We start from the raw sequence: 26,634 nt of genomic DNA on the forward strand, positions 1-26,634 counted from the left end.
TGTAATGTGATAAAAAGTGAAAAAAGTTCAATCGATGTGAAAATTTTTGCAAAACATTGTATAAACTAATAAAGGGGGGATATTAGTTTGTAATTTTGGATTATTATTATTATTATTATTATTATTATTATTATTATTATCATCATTATTATTATTGTTGTTGTTGTTGTTGATGTTGTTTTGTTAGTATTATTGTTGATGTTGTTTTGTTAGTATTCTAAAGAAAAGTACTTTGCCAAATTTCTTCCACTACTTTCTTCTGGGTTTAAAAAAAATGCATCAGTGGGTCTGGGTGTAGCCTGAAAAATGTGGTATGATCCCTCTTGTGGATCCACCTCTGATGTCCCGTGTGCCGCGCCGCCAGCTGCCGCACACTCACGCAGTTCTTACGGCTGCGTCCTGCTGCCGGAGCGGCACTCTCGGATCGGAGACCGATGCAAGTCAGACTGCTAACCCGTCCAAAATAAAAGAAAAACAAATGTTATACGGTGAAATGTAAAGACATTTGGAAGCGCGGAAGTCCTCGTCTGAAGCCGCCACAGCGGGTTTGGCTTGTGGGTAACCCGCCTGCCTGCCCGCCTGCCTGCCGGCGATGCGAGCAGGACCGTCGGGGCAACCAATGCGTGTGTCGGAGGAGACGAGCAGGGCGCACTGGAAGGGAGAGCTTGGAAAGCAACTGTTTTGACTTCAAGAACAGTTTTCTTTTGATAATGGAAAGAAATGCTAGCCAACATTTTTAGTTAAAGCGAGAGAAGAGTTCGAGGGAGCCGTTTGTCTGCGAGAGAAAAAGCAGAAACAAAAAAACTTAAAACTACCGCTTTGGATGAGAGCTGCGGGGCTGGCGCTGACAGGAGATGAACGATGCACAGTAACATGGATATACTGAAGGGGATAAGCATCAGCAAGCACCGCTGGAGATGTATTCCGGTAAAGATTCAATGTCACTTATTCAATTCAACATTACTGCTCCAATGTTATCAGTTGTGTCGTGTGTGCATTTATCTACAGCAGCTACAACTTCCCCTGCCTACAAACCTGATATTTTGAACATCAGTAGAATTGAAACGGCTAATATTATTATGCTTTGTTGAGTTAAAATCACACGCCAAGCTGCACATGGAGTAACTGGTGAATATTGCCCTCATGGTCATGCTAACAGGTTAAAATCCCAGCATTTTTTGCTTCCCATCTGAATGTGTCACAATATCTCATTAGTAATAATGACAATCTCTGCCTCCCCTAATTGCTGTGCCCACCATTCAAAGCATGGAGCCTTTTTTTCCCTCTGTAACATCCACCTACCAAGTCTTTTCTCATTTAAAACCCCTCTGGCAAAACTCATTGTCGTCTCTAATCCATGGGGGATTCGATTCACTCCAGTCTCATCATCGCTTCTTTTTCTTTGATTGCAGCCAGCTTGATTGCTTCAGATTGTCCAAAGTCCTTTTGACTCCTGCAAGTAGTGACTCTCCTGAAAATCAAATGTCCATATGTCTGAGAGGGATGTCTGAGAGGGAGCTTATAATTCTGCAATTAAGTAAATTGAAAGGAAACTGGATTTCTGACTGTGACATAATGTCTTTATTATAAAAGGCTGTAAACAAACAAACAAACAAAGTTTGTATTATTTGCGCCGCACTTTGGTCAGCTGTTATGTTGTTAAGTGCTTTGGAGAAAAAAAAGCAGGTTTAGTAAGGTAAGCATGATGTCTTAGCTTGACTATGTGCTCTGCAGTGAAATTACAATTCATTTTTCTTAAACTGGGTGGAATATTCACGCTGCGACGCATCTCCAAAGACTCATTATGAATGGACAGTTTCCGATGTCACTCGCTCAGAGAGAGGCAGAGGCTGAACTTGGAGTTCATTGTGCCTCACCGACTGCAGCCTGACGGTTGAAATGATGAGGAAAGAATTTGTGCATTGAATGAGGAGTTCAATTAGCTAACTCCAAAAACAATGTGAGAAGGACTTTTTTGAGAATTTGTGTTACTTCTCTTCAAAAGTTTATGAAGACTACCATCACCATGTCTTCAAGCAGTTTGGAAGATGATGTTGGTGTCATGGCTCTCTAAGCTTGTTCTGGGTTAATTCACAATATTTGAGTGAAATGCCTGTGGATTTATTTTAAGGCAACACCCAAACCAGACTAATTCCTTGTAATGCATGCAAATCTACATACATTAACCAGCATTTGTGGATCTCTATAAGTTTGGGTCAGCCTTAGTTACCATGGCTAAAAAAAAAATGTCTTAAAGGCAACAAAGTCAATGTTATGGAGTGGCAGCTACAAAGAACTGATCTCAGTCTAAATAGAAAATATGTTAGCAAAACTGGAAAAGGTGTTTGAGCTAGACAGCTAACAAACCAGACTCAGTTATGCTAGTTCTCTTACTAGTAAAGGACTAAAATCCCTATTTTGAGACATTTCTGGAAGGATACCCAAAATATTACATTAAAGCCATACAGTTCAAAAGGCAATTCTATTGCCTTTGCTACAGTAGTTGGTCATTTGGTAATAGCTTGAAAGGAAGGATCCCTTCTTGAAAGGAAGAAGGGATGAGAGGAAAAAGTAGGGGCTGGAGGGGTGGGAGGTATGTGGGTAAATGGCCTGGGTTTCAAACTGAACCCTGGACAGCTGGATCAAGGATTATAGCTTATGTGTATTATGTCCCTGCTCTTCCTCTGAGCCATGTGTCACCCAGCAGAAAAGGTTTAGATTAATTTAATATCCGACAGTGAGAAAGAAGGTTTTGTCTTTACAGCGTATGTAACAGAAAACATTGCCGGGTGCTGATCCATGTCTTTCGGCATTTAGAACCAGCTGTGCATTCTTCTCTTAAGCGCACTAATGCTAACTTACACTTCCATTTTTCAGTTGTATTTAGATTACGTATTGTAAACTAATTAGTGTGCGAGCACTGGGTCAATAAGAAAAACAGTACCAATTGAAAACAATTAGCGCGCTCGCTGAATGAGAGCGTATGATTATCTCAGCTGAGTTTCATGACTTTGTGCTTGGTATTTCTCTTGTGTGATCTTGTTGGCAGATAAACAAACAGACAAATGGCAGTGAAAACATGCCTTGGGGAAAAAAATGCCACCACAAAAACAAAATCAATTTTGGGTTGTGGAAAGGATGGGCACCATTTGGTAGTCTTCAGGGAAATAACAGAAGAGAAAAGTGAAGAGATATACTGGCCTAAATATACTGGGGAGAAACAAATCTCCTTTTAAATAAATGAACAATAGTTAACAGTAAGTGATATTGCTTAACTTTAAAAAAAAAAAAAAATGAAACTTTGACCGATCTAGACCAAATAAACTTTATATAAGGCTTGGGCCAGTATGAGATTTTCATGGTATGATAACCGTAAAGTAAAAATCAAATTTTTCGATTGTCATACTGAAAAATGCTAAAACGAATGTATTATTTGATCTAATTAGCTATTCAAAACCAAAAGACATTTATTATTTTCTACTTCTGCACCATTACATAACATATCTATTACTAATATTGTGGCATTTTGTCTATGACATTGTATTTCTTGTAAGGGATTGAAAACTGTAAAAGGCCTCTTTCAGCCAGCTGTCCACCAGTGCACAGCAACAGGCAGTGCTGTATAACTCTATTCCTCAATCATCTGAAAATCCTGAATTCACTCCACAGCTTTCTTTGGTCTGTAATTAAAAATGACTTTGACCTGTACGAATGGTTTGGCAGAAATTGTTAGCTTTTGAAACCATAACTTTTTAAACCCTTGATTAGCCTTAAACTGGAGACCAGATCATGCACACTAGACACAGAGCAATACTCTTAGCTTTTTAGAATATATTTCAAGGGTTTTGATCCCACAAGACAACTGTTAGTCATTTGTAACACAAGACTTCTGAAATATGCCATTTGTGAACAAATATCAAGTATTTGTTCATTTGATTGCATTGCGACCTACTTGGGATATGAAAACCAGCAAGTGCTGCATCCCGAACTTGTATTTGCAAATGTTTATCTCCCTCTGTAAATCCTCTATCAGGTTTAAGTTGGGCCTTTTCGTGATACAGTTACTATTACTTCTAGTCAAAATAAATGTGTTTGTAAAATTAAAGTATTTCTTCAAGCCTCAACAAACTGAAACCTTAAAACTAAATCAGCGACCTGCATCCGGACTTCATACAATCGCGGCTTTGTTTTAATTTTTTAAGTAAATGTGTGCACTCTTGCTCTGTTCTGCAACTGCAGAGTTAAATACATGTAGTCTCAGGCATATGTCTGTGGAAACACATACCAGAGTTGACAGGTGGTTGTTATAGAGGCTACAAGTAGTGCAATTTCTGATCAGTCATATCACCATTGGCTTTAGATGGTGTCTAATAGCCTATAATTTGCTGTGCCTAAGAAGTTCTAATAATGCTTAAGGTGAGATAATTATTCCTTTATGTTGTTGACTGTAGGCTCCCTAATATGTTTGATGCCACTTTATTCTCTGCATTTGGATCACAGGTGTTCAGATTGTGACGCTTGATGCAACCGTCTATCAGCTAACTTAAATGTTCTTATTTCAGTGTTCGGAATGAGCTCTCCTGTGCATAACTTGTGAAGTCTTGTCAAAAACCTTTCAGACTGAGGTTTGAAATGTTGTGGAGGAAGCAAGAGAGCAGGAGGAGCTGCTCGATATATCTCTGCTGCTCTTGTCACAGGGGAGATTGAGAAGAGCGCTTTGGTGGCGTGCCCCTGGTGTGGGCTGGAGAAATGAAGAAGTTGGCATGTGTTATGTCATGCCTCCGGCTTGTGTGCTTACATCAAAACACTATTAGTCTCTTTGTCTTGTGCCACTACTTGAGCAAGACTTTTGGCTGAGGAATATATTGGCGCCGCCTCAGCTCCCCCGGTGCTCTGCATGCGAGGAAGGAAAACGAATATATTGACTAAGTAAACCTTTAGCTTAAGAATGTATTTGATTTCGGCACTATACAAAAACGAATTCTTGGAAGAAGGAAGCATCTTTAAAATCGGTTAACTGAATTGAAACCACAGGCAGAATTTGTGTGCAGATTTGCAATAAAAAACAAAAAAAGAAAAGCCATAGCAGACACATGTAATCTGAAGCATAATAGCCTCTTTGTTGCTGTCTTTGTGTGTTTGTCTTAAAGATTGCAACAGCTCCAATGTTTTTGGTAAATCAGAATATACAGGATTAGGAAGACGTCTTTTGTCCCTGAGACAAAATGAAAAAAAAAAAAAAAATCACTCATCATTGAAAAGGAATGTGTGGGAAAACATGATCCAGCATGCGATCAAATGAAGTTACAGGACCGTTGATTAAAGATGCAGCATTGTGTTCTGGGTTGTTTTTTTTTTTGGCTCTTGTCTTGTTTCTTGCAGAGTGTAGGAGTCTGGCCTCATTCATGATTCAAAGCTGGCGGGGTGGGTGTGATTGTGAGTGGGATGCTCATGCGTTTGTGCTCAGTGTGAACTTTATCTTCATCTGGACTCCGCAGGCAAATAGGACCTGCAGTACAAGACCTGTTAATACACTTTTTAGCCCTGACACAATTGATGGTGACTGAAAGACGGGGCGTAGTGATCAGGGTCAAATCAGCTGACAATGCTCTCAGCTTTTGTGACAGGCTGAATTAAAGTCTGTGCTTTATCAGCTCCAGCTGGTGCTGTCAGAGGAATAGAGGGCAAGAGATATCACTCTTACAACATGGGACACTTTAAAGATTTTTCTTTGTCTCCAAGAATCAGAGGCTTCTGCAGCAGCAGCAGCTTTTGCCTTTCCTCAAAAGGTGAAGAAGGATGCAATGTGTAGTTTTTATCTGCATGCTCTCAATAGTTTTCTCTATAGCAGTGATTCATTTATTCATTAAAAGTAAATTAGTAATTAATTTATAGAGTCTGTATTCATTTTTATTTCATGTTTTTGTAATCTTAACCAAACAATCTTGAGTCTGCTCTGCCTCTAGTGAGGTGTTTTTTTAAAGTGCCTTGCAAAACGATTGATATTTTCTGTATTTTTTTCTCATTTTATGACGTTATGACCACAATCTGGATTTCATTTTAGGATGAGTTGGAAATGGGGTTAATTATTTAAAAATATATATCTTAAGCATGTGAACATGTCATGTAACATTCCATTATGTACCAAGTTATGGCTGGTAAACAAAACTGAAATGCCTGACGACAAGAACTTGAATCAAAGAAGCTGCCACTTTACAATGCTGGTCATTGGTAAAATGATCAGTCTCGCACTATACTGTCAAAATATGGATGTAAATTTGTTGCTTTTAAAAGGAAAATACATGAAACAAAAACATGTAACTACTGAGAAGTATATTTTAAAACTTAAATTGAGTGACTTAAGCTGTGGAAACTCTCATGGAAACATTATCCAACAATTCACCATAAAAAAGAAAAATCTTTTTTCTTCAGATGTAATTTACAAGCATAATTTGGGTTTTCCCCAGTTGTCTAAAACCATGCTAATCTTAGTAGTATGCAAATGGCTAATAACAACGTGTCCCTCTAATTATTCTTGGACCTAGAAAATAGCAAGAACACTGATAATCCCAACTGGTGTAAGACATAAAAATTTGATCTGATTGAATCTCACATGGTGAATTCAGTGCATGCAAATACTGTGCATCATATCCATTTGTGGATAGGCAGATTTTTTAATTTATTTATTTATTTTTTTTGAACGTCACATTTAAATGCAGCATAGTTTGTGCAGTCTGGGAGGAAACAGCCGAGCCTGGACTGCCACTTTAGCCCGACTGATATCCCATTTCTCAAGTTTGGACTATTCCAGCGACATGAAAGCGGTTGGAACTTGAAAGGCAAAGTTTGAAAGCCTTCCCTATCATTAACTTTCATCTCACACGGCAAACAAATGGGAGAATCAGCCTGCGATGAAAGTGAGCCATCGGTCTTGTCACGAGCACTTAGGGCCACGGGGGTAATTAATTTGTATTGAATAGGAAGTCAAATACTGATGCGGACACTCCCAGACTCCCCTATCATCTTAGTGCTGAGCTTCCTTGGATCAAAAGGATTTCTTTCTCTTCCCCCACCCGCCTGCCAGCCCCTGCAGCCTGATGTCTTGTCTCAGGACTTGCTGAATAATAGAGATCAAGGGATTGCTGTCAGAGGCCAGCAAATATGAATGAAGTGTCATGGCAGTTCACATATTCCGGCAGAGTTCACTTGTTTTGGTGTCAAGAGTGGATAAATTAATATTAGATGACCAAACGGTAAAACATTTACATCCCTGACAAAACAATTACTATAGCAGACCCTGAAGACGCGGCTTTTATATACGTGTGTGTGCAACAAATCACAGAGACAGCTCAATGCGCAAACCGACGTGACACCTACACATCTACATTACCAGAGGAAATGCATTTCACTTAATTTCTACACATATAAATATCAGGCATCATTAAAAAAATGCATATGTTTGATGTTACAAATAAAGCTTTGCTAAATTTCCATATATATATATATATATATATATATATATATATATATATTTTCCTCTTAAATGCATTTTGCTAAGTAATTTATTCAGCGCGTTTCACAATGATTCCCTCAAAGGCGGAGAACTCCAAAAATATCCAGGAGCAGTAGAGGGGGATTTTAAGTCTTTCTGTTTTATTATTAAAAGCCAACAGTTACTCATGACATTTGCATCCTAATAACTGCAAGATAAGTTGGAACTAAGTTGGCACTCTAAACCTAATCTCCATAATGAGATTTATAGGCGAAAAAAAAAATTTTTTTTGCTACTTTTAATGCTACAGGCAGGAAAGAGGGGTAGTGTGTGCAAATGTGTCAAGGGAGGGTGTTGATATACTCACATAGGCATCAGTATGCTCTGTCATGCCTTTCAGTGGTGCAAAGATAGGAGGCGTGCAGATAACTAGGAAAGTATGAAGGTATAATCTTTCAGTTGTCCCCTGTTTCTCTCTTTTTTCCGACCCTGGCCTCTTGATAGACTATGCTGTGCGTTCCTGTTAATTCCTTCTTCTCATTCATTTCACTGTGCTGGTGGTGTGTGTTCAGAGAAAGCTCCATCATCAGTCAGTTAAATGTACCAAGGAGAGCCGGTTTGAACAAAGGCAATTCCTAATTTCCTCCCATCGCGCTTTCTCTCTTTTATAATCAGCTTCCCATAACCAAACATTTGTCTGCATCTTTACCAGGGAGAGAATCTTGGCTATCAACATGTTGGAAATATTTAGATAAATGCAACCAGATCCCTGCTTATCACTCAGCGGGGTAGGAGCGGCTCTCATTACTTAATAACATTTTTGTTTGGGGAGGGGGCTGTGTTCGAGGTAAAGCCGAGATGAATTACAGCAAGGTCCTTGAGAGGAAAAAAAATAAATAAAAAAATCAATTGGAAGTCTTCAAGGGAGACTAGAAAATGGTTTTGGTCGACAAACAGTCAGCTCTTTATATCAAAAATACATAATCCGGCTGAGACGGATTCAAGGAGCCGGCGCAGTGCTTTATTACATGCTAGGGTTGTGTCTGACAGCCGGGGCTGACTTTTGTTTTGTCTCAGCAGGTTGACGCTAAAGAAGGCAGTCCCTTTATGCTTCTATTGAAGGCAGAATATCTGTTCTGCAATATTAAACTTACGTAAGCAAACTTCGCAGCCAGCGCTACGAAATATCGCATTAGGTGGCTGCAAATATAACATCTTATTACTCGCAAAGTTTTCACGATCCGCTTCACGTTCGTCTTGTTTCAAGGAATTCACGTTGCTGTCCTTGTTGATGAGGCCGCTGGTTGTGACTCACTAATACTTCCCTGCTCCTTTTCTTTGTGTCTGACAGATGAACAGTGAACATTACTGGGGAGGACAAAGCCAGAATTCTATGCACATGTGATTGGATCTGAGCTTGCTCTGACCTGAGACCATTAAAATGGAGTTGCTATGGAAACTCATAGTGCTGCTGTCATTGGTGGAGTATCTAACAGGTAAGCCTCCCAAGCACACTATTTGTCCTGTTGTTTGTTTTGTGGACGCTTGCAGAACCTCGGGATAGAAAATCTTCACATTTTGTCACATTACAACCACAAACTTTAATGAACTCTCTTAGACCATATGCATATATTAAGTGACTTATGAAGGTAGTTTATTGCAATGGATTTTATTTAGGGGCATGGGAGTAAAGGAACTACAGTATCAATTTTCAGATTTTTATTTATAAACATTTTGAAAACGAGATAAATAATTTTCCTTCCACTTCACAGTTATGTTCCACTTTCTCTGTTGGTCAGCTATATCGAAAATTAAGAGGTGGGAATTCTTTTGCAAGGCAATGCACCTTTTCTTGTTAAATCCTACGGGTTTGAAATTTATATAAAAGAAGAAATATTTGATCTCTACACACACAAAAAAAACAGAGATGAAAGCAACTATTAAAGACTTTGAAAAAGGTTAACACCCTTAAAGTGTGAGGCTTGGGTGGGGGCAGGAGGGGCTCTCCTTTTTAGAAGGTCAGTTCTGCTGAATCGCAAAGCTGCCCAGTCTCCGTATCTGAGAGACAACCACCATGCAGCAGTGGACTGTGCAGCCATTAATTCTAAAGAGCGCCTCAATTGTTTTCCTAATTGAGACTGTACTGGTCGTGGTACAGAAATCTTGTCATTGATCTGGGTTTTAATGAGAGACCTAATTTTCCTCCCTTTAGAAGCTGTTCGGGGTCAAACATGAGTTCTCCTCAGACCGCCAGCTCCTGGAGTTGAGAACGAGATGAATAAGAGCTTTACTGCATGAGCAAAGTGCCTTGAAAGAAAGACTTATCTTTTCATGTTGCCTCGTTCAAAATCGGCGACTCCTCCTCGTGGCTGGGACCGAAAAAATAATTACTCTGGGTGCATGTGAGAGCTGGTGACTGTGGCTGGCTTTGTATCCGTTCTTTTTCCTTAAAGCGGCACCTAAATCTGCATATGTGGCAATTAGCACAGCTTATCGCTAAATCTGAACACATCACTAGATGTCTGATGAGGCTTTCCTCTGGAAATTGCTGCCTGCTGGATTATGATCTGCACTACAATTCGAGATCAGCGAGTTTTATCCAGCTTAGCGATTATTTTAACTACGCAGACGCTGGACGTTGATCAAAACATACCATAAACCTGCCTGTTTTTGTTTCAGAAAAAAAAAAAGAACTGCTTCCATAAGGCTATTCACACCTACTTTCTGTGTTAGGCCACAAAATCTAATCTTGCAGTCATTAGTGGCACAAATCAATGCCGTGGTTATCAATTTACAGCAATTTGGTGCTTGACAGTGGAACAGAGGTTAAATTGTTTCTGCAAAGCATTGTGCTGCCCAGTCCTTGTCTCGCTCTTGAGGCTGGTGCTCAGCAGAAACACATAGTTACTGAGCATTAATATTCAGTGTGGGCTTCCATTACATGTGCTCTACTTACAAGGAAGTATGTCGCAGTATAACCCTAGACGTCTGAAGCCTCTGTCTGCAGCAGGAGGGGAAAAAAAAAAATGATGAAACACGTCAAATGTTCTACCGTGTGCATTTTGCGAAGGGCCACCGTGTCAGGTTTTTTAACTTGGCTTTAGGTTATTTATCCGCAGACTGAGGTGTTGTTCTTTTTCTTTCTTTCTTTCTTTTTTTTTTTTACAGACAGTGGGCATTGGCTGTGTGTGTGGGCATTCGAGTTGAGGGGAAACCATTCCCAAAGCGAGTTCATGTAAAGTTAACCACCTCTTCTCTAATTCCTCTCTGAGGGTCTGAACTGCCTGAGGCAGGGGTGTCTACTACGTGTGTGAATGATTGAGTGGAGCAAGATGGCACTGGGGCAAAGGGGAGGATGCTGTTTGTAGCCACAGATGCTGCATCACTAACTTGCAGAGAGGCTGCTTTCTTCTAGCCCTGAATCGGTTGTTTGGATTTGGAAAAATAATACACTAATCTGCAAATGTCTATGTCAAAGAAATTATGTATGAAAATGTGAGATTAGTTCGTGGCACCTTACAGAAGTATTTATAGCATTTGCAGTTTCTGACCACTTATAAAACCTTATTGTTTGGGCTTTGTTGTGGTTTTATATGGTAGAGCAACACAAAGTTCTGTGCAACTGTGAAGTGGGGGGAAATCGATACAAGGCTCTAAAAAAAACATTTTGCAAATAAAAAACTACAAAGCTTTTTATTCTTTGGTCAATACGGTACAAATAGCTTTTGCTGCACGTCTTTAGGAGCATAGCTGTGAAATATTAGAGCATTTTTCCTTGCAAAGCAGCTGATGTCAGTGAGAGTGGATGGACAGCAACATTGATTTTCAACTTATGCCATAGATTCTCAATTAGATTTAAGACATTTGGACTTTGCCAAAACGTCCATAATGCATAACAGTGGTCTGGTCAACAAATTCTCTACCTGAACTCTGCAGCGGCTTCACTTTTTCTGTGGGCCTCTTGGCTGCTTTTCTGATTAATGATAGTCATATCTTGGTAGCTCTGAAATTGTACTTTCCATCTCCAGAACATGGATTATTGATTTTATATCCTAACATTGATTGAAGGTTTTCCAAAATTGGATCCCCGACCTCTCTGGTGTTGCTTTGTCTCCGTGATGGTCCTTATTTACTGTGTTTTTCAACCGACCCCAGAGGTCTTTAAAAAAACAGCTGTATTAACGACGAGATGAAATAACACACCTGGACAATATTTTCGCAGCAGATTTCATCGGTGTAAAAATGGCGCAAGAATGCCAACTTTTGGATTCAGTTTGTGTTTGTAAGTTCAGGCGGTGTGAATAATTTTGCAAGTTTGAATTGTCATTTGAGTAACTCCTTATAGCAGTGTAGATGTCAGGTATCTGATCTTAGGCATGGAGCAAAGTCTGTAAAAGAAATACAGCACATTGTATCCAACCTTCTTGTAATGAAAGACATTGATTTAAATGCTGTTTTCTAAAGGCTCAGTGAATTTTCCGAGCGGTTGGGTAAAATAATTGGAAGAAATCACATAAGGGTACAATTTTGGCTGGCAAAATTGGAAACAAAAACATAAACATATTACCCAGAATTGCAGCTGAGGCTCTTAACAGCAATCAAAAGTTTTCTTCTCTCTGAATAAATAACGGTGGGAAAAAAAAGAGAAAAAAGTTCACATTTGCTGAAATGGGTATAATTCAATTACGCTGTGTTTTGATGCGAGGAAACAAAAATCTTAAGAACACGAAACCTGAGAAGTTGACTGATATAATTAGATGATTTTATGAAACTACTCATATGTGATAGGGTGATTTTTTTTTTTTTTTTGGTTAGTCAGAGAACAAAGGGAATCACAGCTCACAGAGCTCAGGTGTTTTGAGATATTATCCTACCTTCCATGAAAATGAAAACAACAACTCATTTCTATGATTGAAAACCTTTCGGTGTTTTGGTATTGCATATATGTCACTTATTTCAGTGGAATGACAATATTATTGGAAATCCCTGATTAAAATTAAATAAACTCACACTCCAATATCACTCCAATATCATTTAGAGACAAAAAGTGTGTCGAGTTAGGAGTGATTCCAGCCAAGTAGAAGAGTAAAACTTGCCTGCGCTGTAGATATGGACCCCATCCAATCAAACATTAGTATCAGTGTCTATTCTCGGATCAGATATTGGGCTTAAGCCATCTACAGCGACTGAGAAGAGAGAGCTGACTGTGATTACGTTCTGGACCTCATTGCATTCAAGGTTCCTCTTTCTCAGTCCATTTTGTGAATTGATATTTAACGTGAACACATGCACGGCAAGTCCACTTGACCCTTCGTTATCGATCATATAAGTAGACATGAATCTACTGCAAGAACTGCAGCTTCGTAACTTACAGTGCCAGCGTTATTCATTCATTCTTAGCATATGCAACTGTGGATCTTCTGGAGGAGGCAGATCTTGATTTTCACTCCGAAATTTCCAAAACACTGCGAACATTTTCAAATCCAGCATGTTCCATGTCAAGGTTGAGACCGTAAAAGCATAAAATAGATAAAACGGAACAAAATGCTGTACTCTGTTCACCCTTACTGTTATCTGTCTAACTTTTTCTCTCCCACACAGTGGGTACAGTGCTTGTGAAAGCTGCTCACTCTTTTTCTTTTCTTGCTTTTACAGATCAGTCATGATCAATAAAATGTGGCTTTTTGAGTAAAAAAAAAATGCAAATAAATCCTCTTTAATGTCACAATAAAAACTGTTTTATGCAAAATGATGACAATTACTTAAAAATATGAAACACAAAATACGTGATTAACAAACTTTTCTGCCACTTCAAGTCGGTATTTAGTAGATGCACCCTTGGCTGCAATCACAGCGTGGATCTGTGTAGATAGATCTCAGATAGACTTGCACATCTAGACGCTACAATTTACCAGCATTATTTCTTGCAAAACTGTTCAAGTTTTGTCAGGTTGTGTGGTTGTGCTCCGGATCATTCTCTTTGTTGCCTTGTAACCGTTTCTGTGCAGCTTCAGCTGGATGCTTCAGGTCGTTGTCTTGCTTGAAGCCATAGTTCCCTTGCAGATGGAAACAAACTGTCCTCCAGGATTCCCCCCCCCCCTATATTTGCAGCTTTCATTTTACTTTCTTCCTTCATAAGCCTTCCAGGGCCTGCTGGCATCCCCACAGCATGATGCTGACACCACCATGCTTCTCAGCAGGGATGGTGTGTTTGTGGCGATGTTCAACTGTCTGCCAAACATAGCAACATGTCTGAAGGCTAAAAACCTTCATTTTTTTCTTGTCATATGAAATAACTTTTTTTTTTTTACACTTGATCATGGAACCTTTCGGCAAACTCTAGTCAAGGTTTTATTTGAGGTTTCTTCCACCAGTGGCTTTCTCATTGCCACTTTCCCATAAAACTTTTACAGGTGAAGAACCTGGGCAACAATTGTCTGCAGAGTTTCTCTCATCTCGGCTGCTGAAGCCTGTAACTCCTTCAGTGTGGTCAGAGACCTCCTCCTCTCTCACTGGCCTCCTTCTTGTGGGGTCACTGCGAGGACGGCCTGATCGAGGCAGACTTACAAGTGACATATTCCTTCCATTTCTTGATGATGGATTTAACTCAACTAGTTTTGGCAGATGTGAAGACGTTTTAAATAGGTTTTTGAAGTTTTGCATGAATTAAATTGTATCAGACATCCTTCAGAACCTGATCTGTTGTCTTAAAGCGCACAGAGCAACTGTTTATCCAGGCCCCATAGCAGGGAGGCGTCCTCAAAAAACCTGAAATGAAAACTGTTTTTGTTTGCGTTTGTTGATTTTCATAAAATTCTAATGAAATAATGACAGAAATAAATTCATCTGGGCTATTTTAAGTGGCTGAGCGAGTGAATTTTGTATTAACAAACATGTTTATGCAAAATGTTCTCTGAGGCCCGTATCCCTGTGCACCCGGATGAGTTAGATAAAAGTGATCCAAAAGGCAGCGGTGCTGGTTGAAGGAAAAAGTGATGTCTTTCCCCTTAAAGGGAAAATCAGGCTTTCAATTGAAAGCACAGAAAGAAATTACTCATTTCTTTGACAAGAAACTGAAGTAAAAAAAAGTAAAAAATACACAGTCTGAGCTAATATCAGCAGCGGTGGTTTCAGAGTGAAGGCAGCATGTTTCCGCTTTATTCATCAACTTCAGAGTAATTTCCGCCAATCATTTGACACTGAGAAGTTGTGGAGCTAGCAATAAAAGCAGTTCAACTTTGTAGATGTTTCAGCCCCTTCCCGGTGATTAATCATGACACATTCTGTAGCAATGAATATCCTGTAACATCAGGAATGTGAAACTGAACGCAACAGACGACAGGAATCGTAGTGATAAAGGAAAAAGAGATGCTGCCATTTGACAGAGGGCTAAAATGGTCAACTGGAGATGATTTTTGTTTTTTACTTGTCGGAAAGAGGGATGAATAACATAGACTCTAATCGAAAAATGGCATACATTTGAATCAGTCAATGCCTTTTAGAAACTTAAGTTTCTAAACTTTAACAAGAAAACAAACTTATCAGGGAGTGCCATGTATCAGGAAGGCTCCCACTCATCATGAGATTATAAAAGAAATATTAAGAAAAAAAAAAAAAAAAAAAGAAACGTGGTCTTGCATACCAAATGGTTTATTGAATAGCAAACATATACATTATACATTTAACCTTTTGGCACTAGCGTAATATTGTGATGAAGCAAAACTTAATATCATTTCCTGTGAGAGTAGACCTAACAGCCTTGTAATTATTTCTATTAAGAGACAATTAGCAATAAAAAAAAAGACATTTAAAGACCTCATCAGTGGTTTTGGGAACATAAAGACCCATCAATGGACATTTACTGGAGAATAAATTCCATCGTCATCTTTTTCCAACACTATTTTCAAAGCAGATTTCTTTAAACAGATTTCCAACACCAGCTAATGAGCTTCTTTTTTTGTGCTAACACAGATAAAGATGAATGAAGCCTGGTCATTTGATTATTGTGCAGACAATTTGGCAGTTTTTCAATGCAGACTGTACACTAAGATCATATCATATACCACGGGAAAAAGTTTTGCTTGAGATAAGGATCAAGAAAGCTGGTGCAAGATGATTCATTCAACGCCCAGAATTTCATTCTTGAGTCCAGTGTGGGAAAACATTGTTGTTCACACAGAGTGAAACGACAGTCGGCCAAATATATCACGTTCTAATTTAAAAATGATGTTATTTCTGTGTCGCATCGCGCTGGCTTCAGTAATATGGATGCATCTTATTAAGAAATAGCTGTGAATCTAATGCAAGAGAAATTTGGGAGTTTGACACTTCCAACTCTTTTTTTTTCTTTAGCAAGAACAGATATGTGTGAACAGATGATGAGCTATGGTGCGCTTTTTTATTTATTTTTTTGTGTATGAATTCATGTAACCACCGGAAACAGTCACAGTTAACCACTTAATCATAAACCAGTGATACTGGTTTATTCTCAGTTATATTTTTCTGTGATATTTATTAATGAATGTTTTTAATGACTAAAATGAAAATAAATATGTTTTTTTTTTATCAATGGAAAAGCAACAACAAAAAGAAAAAAGGGCATACGTTTTGCTTAGCTCCAGCCATATGCCAAACATCACTTAGCTCTTGTTTCCACAGCACAACCCTCAAAATGTAAAATAACATAAAGAAAACAAAAATGAAGTATGTGCACCATGTGTAAGTAAAATAGGCTGTTGAAGCAAATATGTAAAACTCATTTCCTTGTATTATCTCAGCACATAAAAGTACCCAAGCACTGGTACACACCTGGGGGGGGGGAATAAATTATTTGATTTTAATATTGCTGTATAATAATAAAAAAACAAAGTATTTTGGACCTTTTATTAGTTTTTGTAGTATTTAATGAACAAAAGGCAAAATGCATTTTTTAAAATTACATTCATGAAAACAATTTAGAAAATACATTTTTATTTTGTATTCGATTTTTATGAACATCACATGTATATTTAAGTGTTTTGGCTGTAATGCAACTAGATGATACATGTTATTTGCACAAGCAAATCTGCTCTGTGGTTTATAAAGCCATTTTGTACAGAGAGCTATAAAAATTGCTTTAATTTGCTGTTCCTATAAAGGGAAGTGGGTGGAATCACTTCTGTTTCCCCAGTGGTCATTGCACTGTATATTACTGATGCAAAGGCTGTTATTGCAGTTGGGAAGCAATAGCTTTGATTAGCAAGAACAGTGGAACATGATTGGATATTGGCTTTAAGTGTCTCACATATTTCTTCCTAATGGCCATGTAGCTAAAAGCAGGTGGCATAAATTTAGGAAGCAGCTTCGTACTTGTTTCTGACATCCCAGCTGATTGTCAAGGGGAATAGTTAGTGTTTTCTAGTGCTTGGGCAAGCCCAGTCCACACACAATCCTGCATGTGATTGTTTCGTATCCATCACTCTAGAATTACAAAAATGCAGCGACCTTCTCCCTCAATTTCTGTGCTGAAATGTATGCTGTCAATTTGCGAAGCAAGTTGCACAAATGCATCAAGGGTTCAGATAAATCTAAACCTTCTTTCCTTGAAACAACCAGGACACTGGGTCTGCCCCCACATTCATGTTTGGTGCTACCCAATAAGAGACCTTCAAGGTGAATCTTATCGGGACTAGACAGAGCAGAAAGATGCTTTAAAAGGCAAAACTGTCTTTTTTCATTTGATGTCTAAAACCTTAAGCTGAAACGAATTGATTCAGGGACTCAAAAGTGCTCCGTACCTCCCCCTCAGCTGACTCCTCGTGGGCCTGTTTATTCATGCTAAGGTAAGCTAAAGGAATCCATCTGCTGTCAGCTGGTATTGAATTTGAGATTAGTTTTTATTTCGACCTCTAAAACAGCTCGCTCTGCCTACAACTTGCCTCGGTGCCGAGTCTTGTTGTCCGATGAGCCTTGGAACGCACGCACATATCACCATCTGGCAGCAGGGGACAGATAAGGGTAGAGTTAGCCTTTTTTTCCCCCTCTTCAGACACTATTTCACAAAGACCTCCATTTCCGGCCTGTGGCATTGTGCCGTCAACCAACTGAGGGTTCCAGATCACTCCAATTCAGTGTCATTTTGTACTAATAAATTTTGGAAAGTAGACACATTTGTTATTTGGTATAAGCAGATATTCCCAGCACTCCTAATACCTGATTGTGGATTCCCTTCTTGTTTCTGTATCATAAAATGCAGAGATGATGTAGTGTGGCACAGTAACTAAGAAGACACAATTTGACAAAAACACTGGGAGGAGGTTGTCGGGATCATTTAGAGAGTAATTTTTAAAAAAAGATAAAGAAAACTAAGTTATTTATGAGCTTACAATGAAAAACTAGAGGTAAGATGAAAGGAGAGAAAACAGCAGGGAACCAAGCAAGAAGGCACACAGAGTACGAGTCCAGGAGCAAACAGGCATGGTAGTTGGGGAATGAACAGCACGGAATAAATAAGCAGATGATGAACTGATATACAGAAATGAAGATTCAAAAAAACCCAAAAAACAGTATGCAACAAAACTTTATGGACACGATAAAAAGGAGAAAATTACCACAAATTACAAAACCAAAAGTCTTTTAGATCAAAGACCTGTAAAGAAATGGAAAATGAAATCATACCAGATAGTATATTTAAAAGACAACAAGAAAATAGCATGTGTTTAATAAGATGTGTTCAAATTCACAATTATTTTATTAACAGAATGAAAAAAATAGGACCAGCGAAATACATGGATATAAAATTAAACACTTGACATTAAAATGAACAGACATTAAGTGAGATATTTTTGTTGTTATAAGTGATTGAAATATTACTAAGTTTATTTAGTTTATTTGTACAGTATGTTGTATTTATTTGTGCTTGTTTAATTTCATGATAGAAATATTTTACTACGTCTGAAGTCGTTCAAAGAATCAATGTTGGTTTTGAGTTAAATTGCAGATGTCAAAGTTGGAGTTCTGTTTTCAGATTTTTCCATGTGTTTTTTTTCCACACAGAATACACTGCAGTGCTTTTACTTCCAATCTAATTATCTGATAACCTTAGACTTATGTAAACCAATACGGATGTTTTTGCCTTGATCTTTGTCACAACTGTGAAGCCATTAACTACGTGTAGCCATTCTGCTTTAATTTTCATTGGATATGGATTGAGAAATTGGCTAAGGACAGGAGTCTGATCAATTTCAGCATTGATAGTAACTTCGAACTATTATAAAAAAAAACAAAAAAAAGAAAACATAAATTAATCGGCTACCAACACTTTTTAATCCTAGAGGTTCCGAAAACATGCAAAGGTTGAACGCTCAAAACAGCTTTGCCGTATTCAGCTCAGCCTTCCTGTTATCCACTGAAAGTTTGTCTTTCTCTTACTCTCTTAAAGCTGAAATGAACTGCTGAGGGGTCTCAACATGCTATAGCAAATAGTTTAATCATGCATCCTTCATTAGCTTCATCTGAGTTTCCCTTGATTTTATTGTAATCAACTTACTACTGCTGTAAGTAGCTAACTTTACTAATCTTTCCTTAATCACAGAGAACTCCACGGAGATGAGTGTTGTCACTGTAACCTTGTAGCTCTTGCATATAGTGCGTACGTTGACCAGACAACTATTAGATAATGAGGTTTTCAACTATCAAATCACTGATCAGGACATATTGAGCTGAAATTGATCAGACTCCTGTCCTTAGCCAATTTCTCAATCCATCTCCAATGAAAATTAAAGCAGAATGGCTAAATGTGTACTTCCCTCCATCAGTGATGAAGGTTTTTTTTTTTTTTTTTTTTTAAAAAGAAAAATTTTTCAGGTTTAAAATGACACATTTGTGATCCAGCTCATAATTGCCACAGGCTTTATCTCCCCCCTTAGGCTTTTGCATAGCAGGTGCACTGCCTGCAGAGGAGCTCTCTTCTGGTGATCTGTCACTTCTTATTGCAGCTTGAAGAAAAACGCTTTGTATGACAGACGATGATAATTAGGTGGATACTTATTTTTACATTTTTTTCCCCCCCCATTTGTCCTTGTGGAGAGAAATAATCTTTTTTCAGGGCTCCTTCTCAGACATCATCACAGATTTAAAAAAAGGAGTTAATCTGAGTTTTGAGGTGAAAGACAGACACCCTACACCCCCGAGACTTGAAAATGATATCTGCCTCTCATACAAATGACTTTCTCTAACTGTTGAATATTTCTACTGTTGGGCTATTTAATAAATGCAAAAACTCTCTAACTAACCCAAATGAATTCCCTTTTCAGAAAGGATAGCTTTTATTTGTTGACTTCTCCTTAGGCAGCTCTTACACAGTGTCTGCACATGCATTTATTTGTATAATCCAGAAGCTGACCGTCAGGCACACAGCTAAATTTAATTGTATTCGAAAGCATGGAACAAAAAAAAAGTTGAAATCCTGCCCACTGCTCTCTGGCATTTGTGCATGACCTGCAAAAATTGGGTTGCACGCTTGTGGGTTATAAATTTGAATTGTCTGTGAAAATACTTCCATAAAACTTTTTAACAACAATTTTATATTTAGATCTTTATGTTACAGTTTCCTAGTTACCAGTTGGCTACTCTGGGGCTTCGAAGATGTGGTAGATTTTAGAAATTAGTAGAAATTGTAGCAATAACCACCTACTTTAGATTGCATTAATGTACTCTAAATTTTAAATCTTACGTTTCAAAGGAGAGCACATTTTTCACAATGTTGTGATTAAAATACAGTTAAAATAAGTATAATAAATATTATAGATATTTTCCCCCTATTATATTTCTGATTCATGTTCTAATAGACTCCATCCTTCTTATTAACTAAATGTAAGAATGGACTGAAAGCTTCTTTTATATGAAATAAAGCTTTAAGTTATGAAGAACCCACTTGGTTCTCAGGTGTCTAGAGAAAGGTTACTTCCAGACTTATTTGAATAGCCCAAAGTGTCTAATATGTAACTTTAAGTGTAAAGAGCTTGAAAGGAGATTAAAAAGGAGCTCAACAATTTGGAAGCCTCCTGGGCACACAGCAAGTTGTTACTGAGATTAAAGAATTGGACAATAAACCAGAACCTAAGTTCTGTGAGAAGAGGTGCTGGCACTTTAGTCTCTGTTGGCTGGACAGATAGTCATCTTGGCAACAACAGCAGTTCTGCTTGCCCAAAGATCACTTCAAAAATCTAAATTGGACTGGCCTATCTTTATGTGCAGGTTTTTGAGATGTCCAGAGACTTCTCACTTTGAATTTAGAACTGGTCAGTGAGTATCTGAAAGATCACGGAGGTTTTAGCGATCAGTGCTGTTGTTTGTGCATGTCAGTGCACCACAGACGCTCAAATGAAAAAGGTTCCAGATGGAAAGTTTGCATGTAAAAAAGTGTGATTAATTGCAATAAAGTTTTAATACATTAAAATTGATTGTAGCCCTGACAAATGCTCATCAGAGCAAGCGTTTAATGTTTTTTTTTTTTTTTTGATCTGGTAGAATAGTCATGTTTTATCTTTGGTGCTGTGTTCCCTTCTGCTTGGTGATTACCTCAGCTTTTGGGTTGATACTACGCAGGAGTACATACAACACCGGAGACAATCTGGGTCAGATTTTGGATTTCTGAGCTAGATTGGATTAACCTTTACTATTAATGAAAATATATCAGAACTTTATTTCAATGCACAACTGAACTGAACTTGGTTTTCTACACCGTAAAGAACAGAACAGCTTGAAACTGGTTTGCAATGCGTATTTCTCTTGCTTTAATTTTGAGTGCTCTGACTTTGGTTGTTTCAATATATTATAATACTGGGTTGCTTAAAATTGTTAGACTTTGCTGCAGCTACACTACAGCTGAGAAGCTAAATGACGTCAAAAATTATTGAATAGTTTTTACCATCCAATGCTGGATAATTTCATTGATGTACGACTTTATGGAAAAACAGAAATAGTTGAAGCAATTTTTTTGCCGAGCGCTATTCTGCACATTAAATGGAATTGCTTCATTAGATATGCTATGTAGACAGATTATGAAAACATCCAAGATGTGTTTTAAGTTGAGAAATAATGTTTTTGAGACAAATGTTTGATTTTGTCTGAAAAAGGAGATTATTTTGATTAATCTTCACGTGGTCTTAGCAACACTCAGGAAGAGTGCGGCAGATGTCACGGTCAGACGGTGGAGAAGTAAGAGGTTTTCCCATAAGGGAGCCAGTTCCCGAAACCACACACACACACAAAAAAATCTTGTAAAAATGACCCCGCCATACCATGCACAGGGTATAAGGTTTGTGGTGTCCAAATGACCCTGTTTCTTAGATTAAATAATAATAGTAGTAGATGAACTTTGTATTTTTGTGTTTCTATGATGTAAAGCTTCTTGAACTGCCTTGTTGATGAAATGTGCTACACAAATAAACTTAAAAGATAAATGGAAAAAATGTAAAGGGTCAAAATCCACAGGTTGGTTCACAATGTGGAACAATTATTTATTATTAATATGTTGTACCCCGTTCCTAATGGACCAGTTGTCAACTTGCTGCATTGTTATTCACATTTTTCCTCTTCAAGCCTCTTTCTCCTCGTCTTTCCTCTCTAAACATCCAGTGTCTGCAAACAGAGAGATGTTTGCAGTGCTTTTTCAGACTCTGCTGGAAATCAAATCTGACGTAGTCTTTGTCTGTTCTCCTCCCAGGAAGCGGAGTCCTGCTAAGGCCCGTATTCACTAAGCAACCAGGCAGTGTGGTGTTTCCCATTCAGCCTGGCGAGAATCGGAGAGAGGTGGTGTTTAGCTGTGAGGCCCAAGGACACCCGCCGCCCTTCTACAGGTAATGCCTGCAGACATGGCTTCATGCACGCATCGTGTTTGTTGTTACATGGAGGCTCCAGGTAATTCCTCAAGGCTACCAAGTGCAACATTTGCACTAACGGCCTGTAGAGATGGGATTTATTGCTTGAGGAAAAGTGGGGATTTGTGTACCATATGGCTCACAATGGCTTTCCGCCTGCAGAGCTTAGATTCACTCTCAGTGATGGTTAATAAAGGAATGACTAATTCAATCCCCCCCTTAGTTATTGCTGTCTTGCATATTTACAATGGCAGTGAGGCATTGATGTACAGAGTTTACCGAGAGCTTTCTGTGATACATACCAATATTGGCTGGTAAAATAAAAAATGACCACAGACATGCTGAGTCCGACATCTCCATGGCAATGTGATAATTTGGGGCTACTTTTGATTCTTCAGAACCCGGATGACTTGCTGGAGAGTTGATGGAACCATGCGTTCTGCTCTCCGACAGAAACAAAAACTGGATGAAAACATGCAGCTCTTAGTTTGTAATCTAAATTCACTGATTCACAACACCCCATCTCCTCTATATGGTTAAAAAAGAGAGAAGAAAATGAATAAAAATGAATGATTTGGAGTGGGCTAATCAAAGTCTAGAGTTAAATTGAATTGGCATGCCGTGGTGTAACCGCAAACAGGCTGTTCACACTGGAACACTCTCCAGGATGGTTCAATTTCCACAATTCTGCCAACAGTAGTAACACTGGTAACTATTTTTTCACATAGCTCTAGGTTTATTTGGATTGCCTTTTCTCTTTAATAAATAAATGATGATGAATGAAAATGCTTATTTCAAATTAACACACTTAAATATGTGATGAGATGTGACGGACATCAACAATACCGCATGATGCGAATGAGGTGGGTCATGATGGTACAGAAAAAACAATAATGTTGACCTGGTTTGGTGCATTGGACATGCCGTTAAAGCCCTCCAGCCACTGTGACCCTCAAAGATGAATGATTTCTTTTGCCAGAACAATGGCAATGACGAATGAGGAATTCTGACAAAATATAAATAAATAAGTATCTGTGTAACCTATTAAAGTATTATCCATCGCATTGGACTAGGTAGCTGTTGCTTTCCTGTCTGTATAATTAAATGCTGAATTTAAAAGTTGGCATTTATTGTGCGACAGGCTGAATTTGAGCATCACAATGTGAATGTGAATGCATGTTAATGTGGTCAGTTTTACGATTAATGTGCAGAAAGTAACAATAAAAATGAAATTGAAGCACTCAAGTAGTTTCTTTTTTTACTGTTTTAGAAAAATGAAAACAGAAAATGTAAATATTGTGCTGCCTCTCTGAGTTCAGTTCCTGAATTTGTCCAAATGATTTATAACTAATGCTTCAATGATCCCAGTATGTAATGCCTACAATATCATTCTCATTCAAATATTCAAACTACAGATCAATCTGACATTTGAGTAATCTCACCATTAGCTTTAGTTTTTTTTTTTTTTTTTTAGCTGTAATCTCTTGGACCCTTGTAAAATTCTGCTGCAGTTCCAGAGTGGCTCTAAACTCCTGCAGCTACAGGCAGGTGTATTTCAGGGGCACCAAGGACACTTCCATTTGTTTTCTATGGTCCAGCAATCGTAAGGCAACATAAAGCCTTCACTCCAGCTGATCTGTGTCCCCCTTTGTTTTGTCTCATCTGGAGCTGTTGGACCACTTCCAGCTGTGATCACTAAATCAGTCTAATTAGCCAGTCTGGTGCACTGCATATGTCTTCCTCTTCCCACTATTCTTCAACTCAGCCCTGTGCCTGTTTTTGTTTAAATCCCATCAGCTGAAAGAGGGTGGCGATAATGTCATCAAGAGGAGGGACAATCCATATTCATTTATAGATGAGCATCTTTTGCTACTTTGTTTTTGGTTGTTGTTGTCTTTGCCAGCATCGCTCTTCTCTCTTTGCAATGTAAGCCAACCACAGCAAATGGTATAGTGGAAATTTAAGTTACAGATAAATCTAAATCTTGTTTTGGATAAAGCAGATATTTGTGGTTCAGTGTAAAGGAGGTAATTATTCAATACTAAAAGAAGCTACAACATTAACTTTGTTTCTGTACTTGGTCAGTCATATGTAGTTATTTTTAGGTTGTAGATGTATTATAGTTAATTTTTAACTCTCATTTTGCTGCACTTACTGAACATCAGCCAAGCATAATTTTATTGTGTAAAATAATCTACACCCCTTTTTGGAGCACAGTCATATGTTTATTATTTATAAACAAAATAGTGTGAACTTTTTTTTCAGCTAACCTGGTAAAATTGTATTACTTGCATTCCTTTGCATGCATGTAAAATAAAAAAAGCAACATAAATGGTTATATTTATGTCTAGACTTCATATGGTTTGTTTAAATTACCTCCAATTTCTGATTATTCTCCACGATTTCCCATAATTCCCATGACACATTTAAAATCTGGGATATCATCTTAACATCCCATGAAAACCATGAAAAGGCTTTTTGTCTGAGTCAAGTCCAAGCAGGCAAAACGACTTTGGGCCCAAAACAGCAGCTGAGAGGCATAACCAGTGACATTGTGATTACAGGTTTGGGAAGTGTCCTTTTGTTCTCATATTACGCCTTATGCCTGAACATTATGGAAAGAGACCAGACTTGATTCCCACCCTTGATTTAAGACAATGTTGCTCTCATAATGAACCTACATATTATTTGTTTGTTTGTTTGTTTAAAAGATTCACAAACCTTCAGTATGCCAGTCTGCTTCTCAGATTACATTTCTTCTCTTCTACTTTTCTCAACAAAATGAGGTCTTTAAAAATACAATGAGCACTGATGAGACTGTGGCCATGTGTATTTGAAAAAAAAAAAAACATTTTTATGGGTTTAGTTAATATTAGAGTGATAAATAAAGCATATTTTGTCATTTACAACTTATTTAGAAGATTTATTGTAATGATGAGCTGTTCGATATATTTGTTAAATACTTTTGAGACACTCCTTTCTACTGAGTTATTACTGATCAGACTCTTGGCACCACATTGTGTAGAGAGAGTACTAAATCAGAGTCAGAGACGAACAGTTAAACGTGTGACTGCTGTCATTCACAGGTGGATGCTGAATGATTCTTTCATCCTGCCCATGCCAGGCTCACGTTTCTCCCTCATGGGTGGGAACTTACACATCACCAATCTGAATAAAGACGAAGATGTGGGCATCTATCAGTGCTTCGCATCAAACTCTTTTGGCACAATCATCAGCAGAGAGGCCAGTCTTCATGTTGCTTGTAAGTTCACTCATGATTTTACTCATCAGTGTCTGTTTATATGTCTCTGGTTCTCAAGGGATCCTTTGGAAGTCTGAAAAAAAGAAAGAAAAAAAAACTACTAGAAGTTTTTTTTTTGCTTCTGATAAAAAAATGGCTACATTTGTAGGATAGCTTAGAAACTTCAGCATCTTTAGTCAAGATATAATTTCAGGTCCACAGATTTACAGCAGGCTTGCGCTACATTTAAAGCAGCATATATATATATATATATATATACTGCTTGTGAGGTTTGTTTTCTTTAGCGACTTTTCTTTTTTCTGTTTTGTAAATCACTTTGATATTCCTCAGTTTAGTTCAACATTTGCTTTGCTGGGAAATTCATCAGACGCCGTTATCCACTAAAGGTTTGACGCCTCAGCTTGCGTTTTGTCAGCTCAGTCTTTTCCTAATCGTTTCCTATGCGCCACTGAGCAAGCAGCATCCACCTCTCTGCAAAGAACTTGCTCGTCTTGGCTTTAAAGACACCTACGCCAGAATCCTGTACATTCAGTTTGACATCTAATTTGATCTTTTCGAAGTAGAGAAGCTTCTCCTGGATGTTTGCCTCTGGATTCTGAACTTTTTGTGAGAAACCACAGTCAACTTGCATTGGCAAAAACCGTCTCCAACTCCATCACACTGAGATCTGGGGTACATTAGGGTTGGGTGCATCAGTGTTCACACTGTTAACGTACTGCAACAGCTTTCTGCTTCAAGCTGTTAAAATGCTGCTGGTAAAATTATTTTATTTGTTTTATATGTTGTGTTTATTTGGAGTTTCTACTATCTACTGTTTAGTTATTATTTTTTTTTTACAGTAGTGTGTTTTATATCTGAGAAAATTGCTACCACGTTTATATGAATATTTTCCAACTCTGATTTTTTTTTTAATGTTTTTTTTTTGTTGTTGTTTGTTTAGTTTTTTTTTTTTTTTTTTTTTTTTTTTGTGCCCTAAATAAAACCTTGTGAAAGTTAAAAACTTTTTTTTTTTCATCCTC

General features: G+C 38.0%; 1 protein-coding gene across 2 annotated transcripts in view; it reads left to right on the forward strand.

Moving 5' to 3' along the window:
• Positions 1–345: 345 nt before the first annotated feature.
• The window catches only part of cntn3a.1 (contactin 3a, tandem duplicate 1), a 101,750-nt gene continuing 75,461 nt past the window's right edge, over positions 346–26,634 (forward strand). For both annotated transcript variants that reach the window (XM_015028630.1, XM_015028631.1), the window contains exons 1-4: positions 346–927; positions 8,844–8,988; positions 22,200–22,332; positions 25,440–25,615. In XM_015028630.1, the coding sequence (XP_014884116.1) occupies positions 8,934–8,988; positions 22,200–22,332; positions 25,440–25,615 (364 nt within the window). In that variant the 5' untranslated portion in view covers positions 346–927; positions 8,844–8,933. The remainder of the gene's footprint in view (positions 928–8,843; positions 8,989–22,199; positions 22,333–25,439; positions 25,616–26,634) is intronic.

This window comes from Poecilia latipinna, unplaced genomic scaffold (genome assembly GCF_001443285.1).
Source record: "Poecilia latipinna isolate Pla-1442-1.1 unplaced genomic scaffold, P_latipinna-1.0 Scaffold131, whole genome shotgun sequence".
NCBI lineage: Eukaryota > Metazoa > Chordata > Actinopteri > Cyprinodontiformes > Poeciliidae > Poecilia > Poecilia latipinna.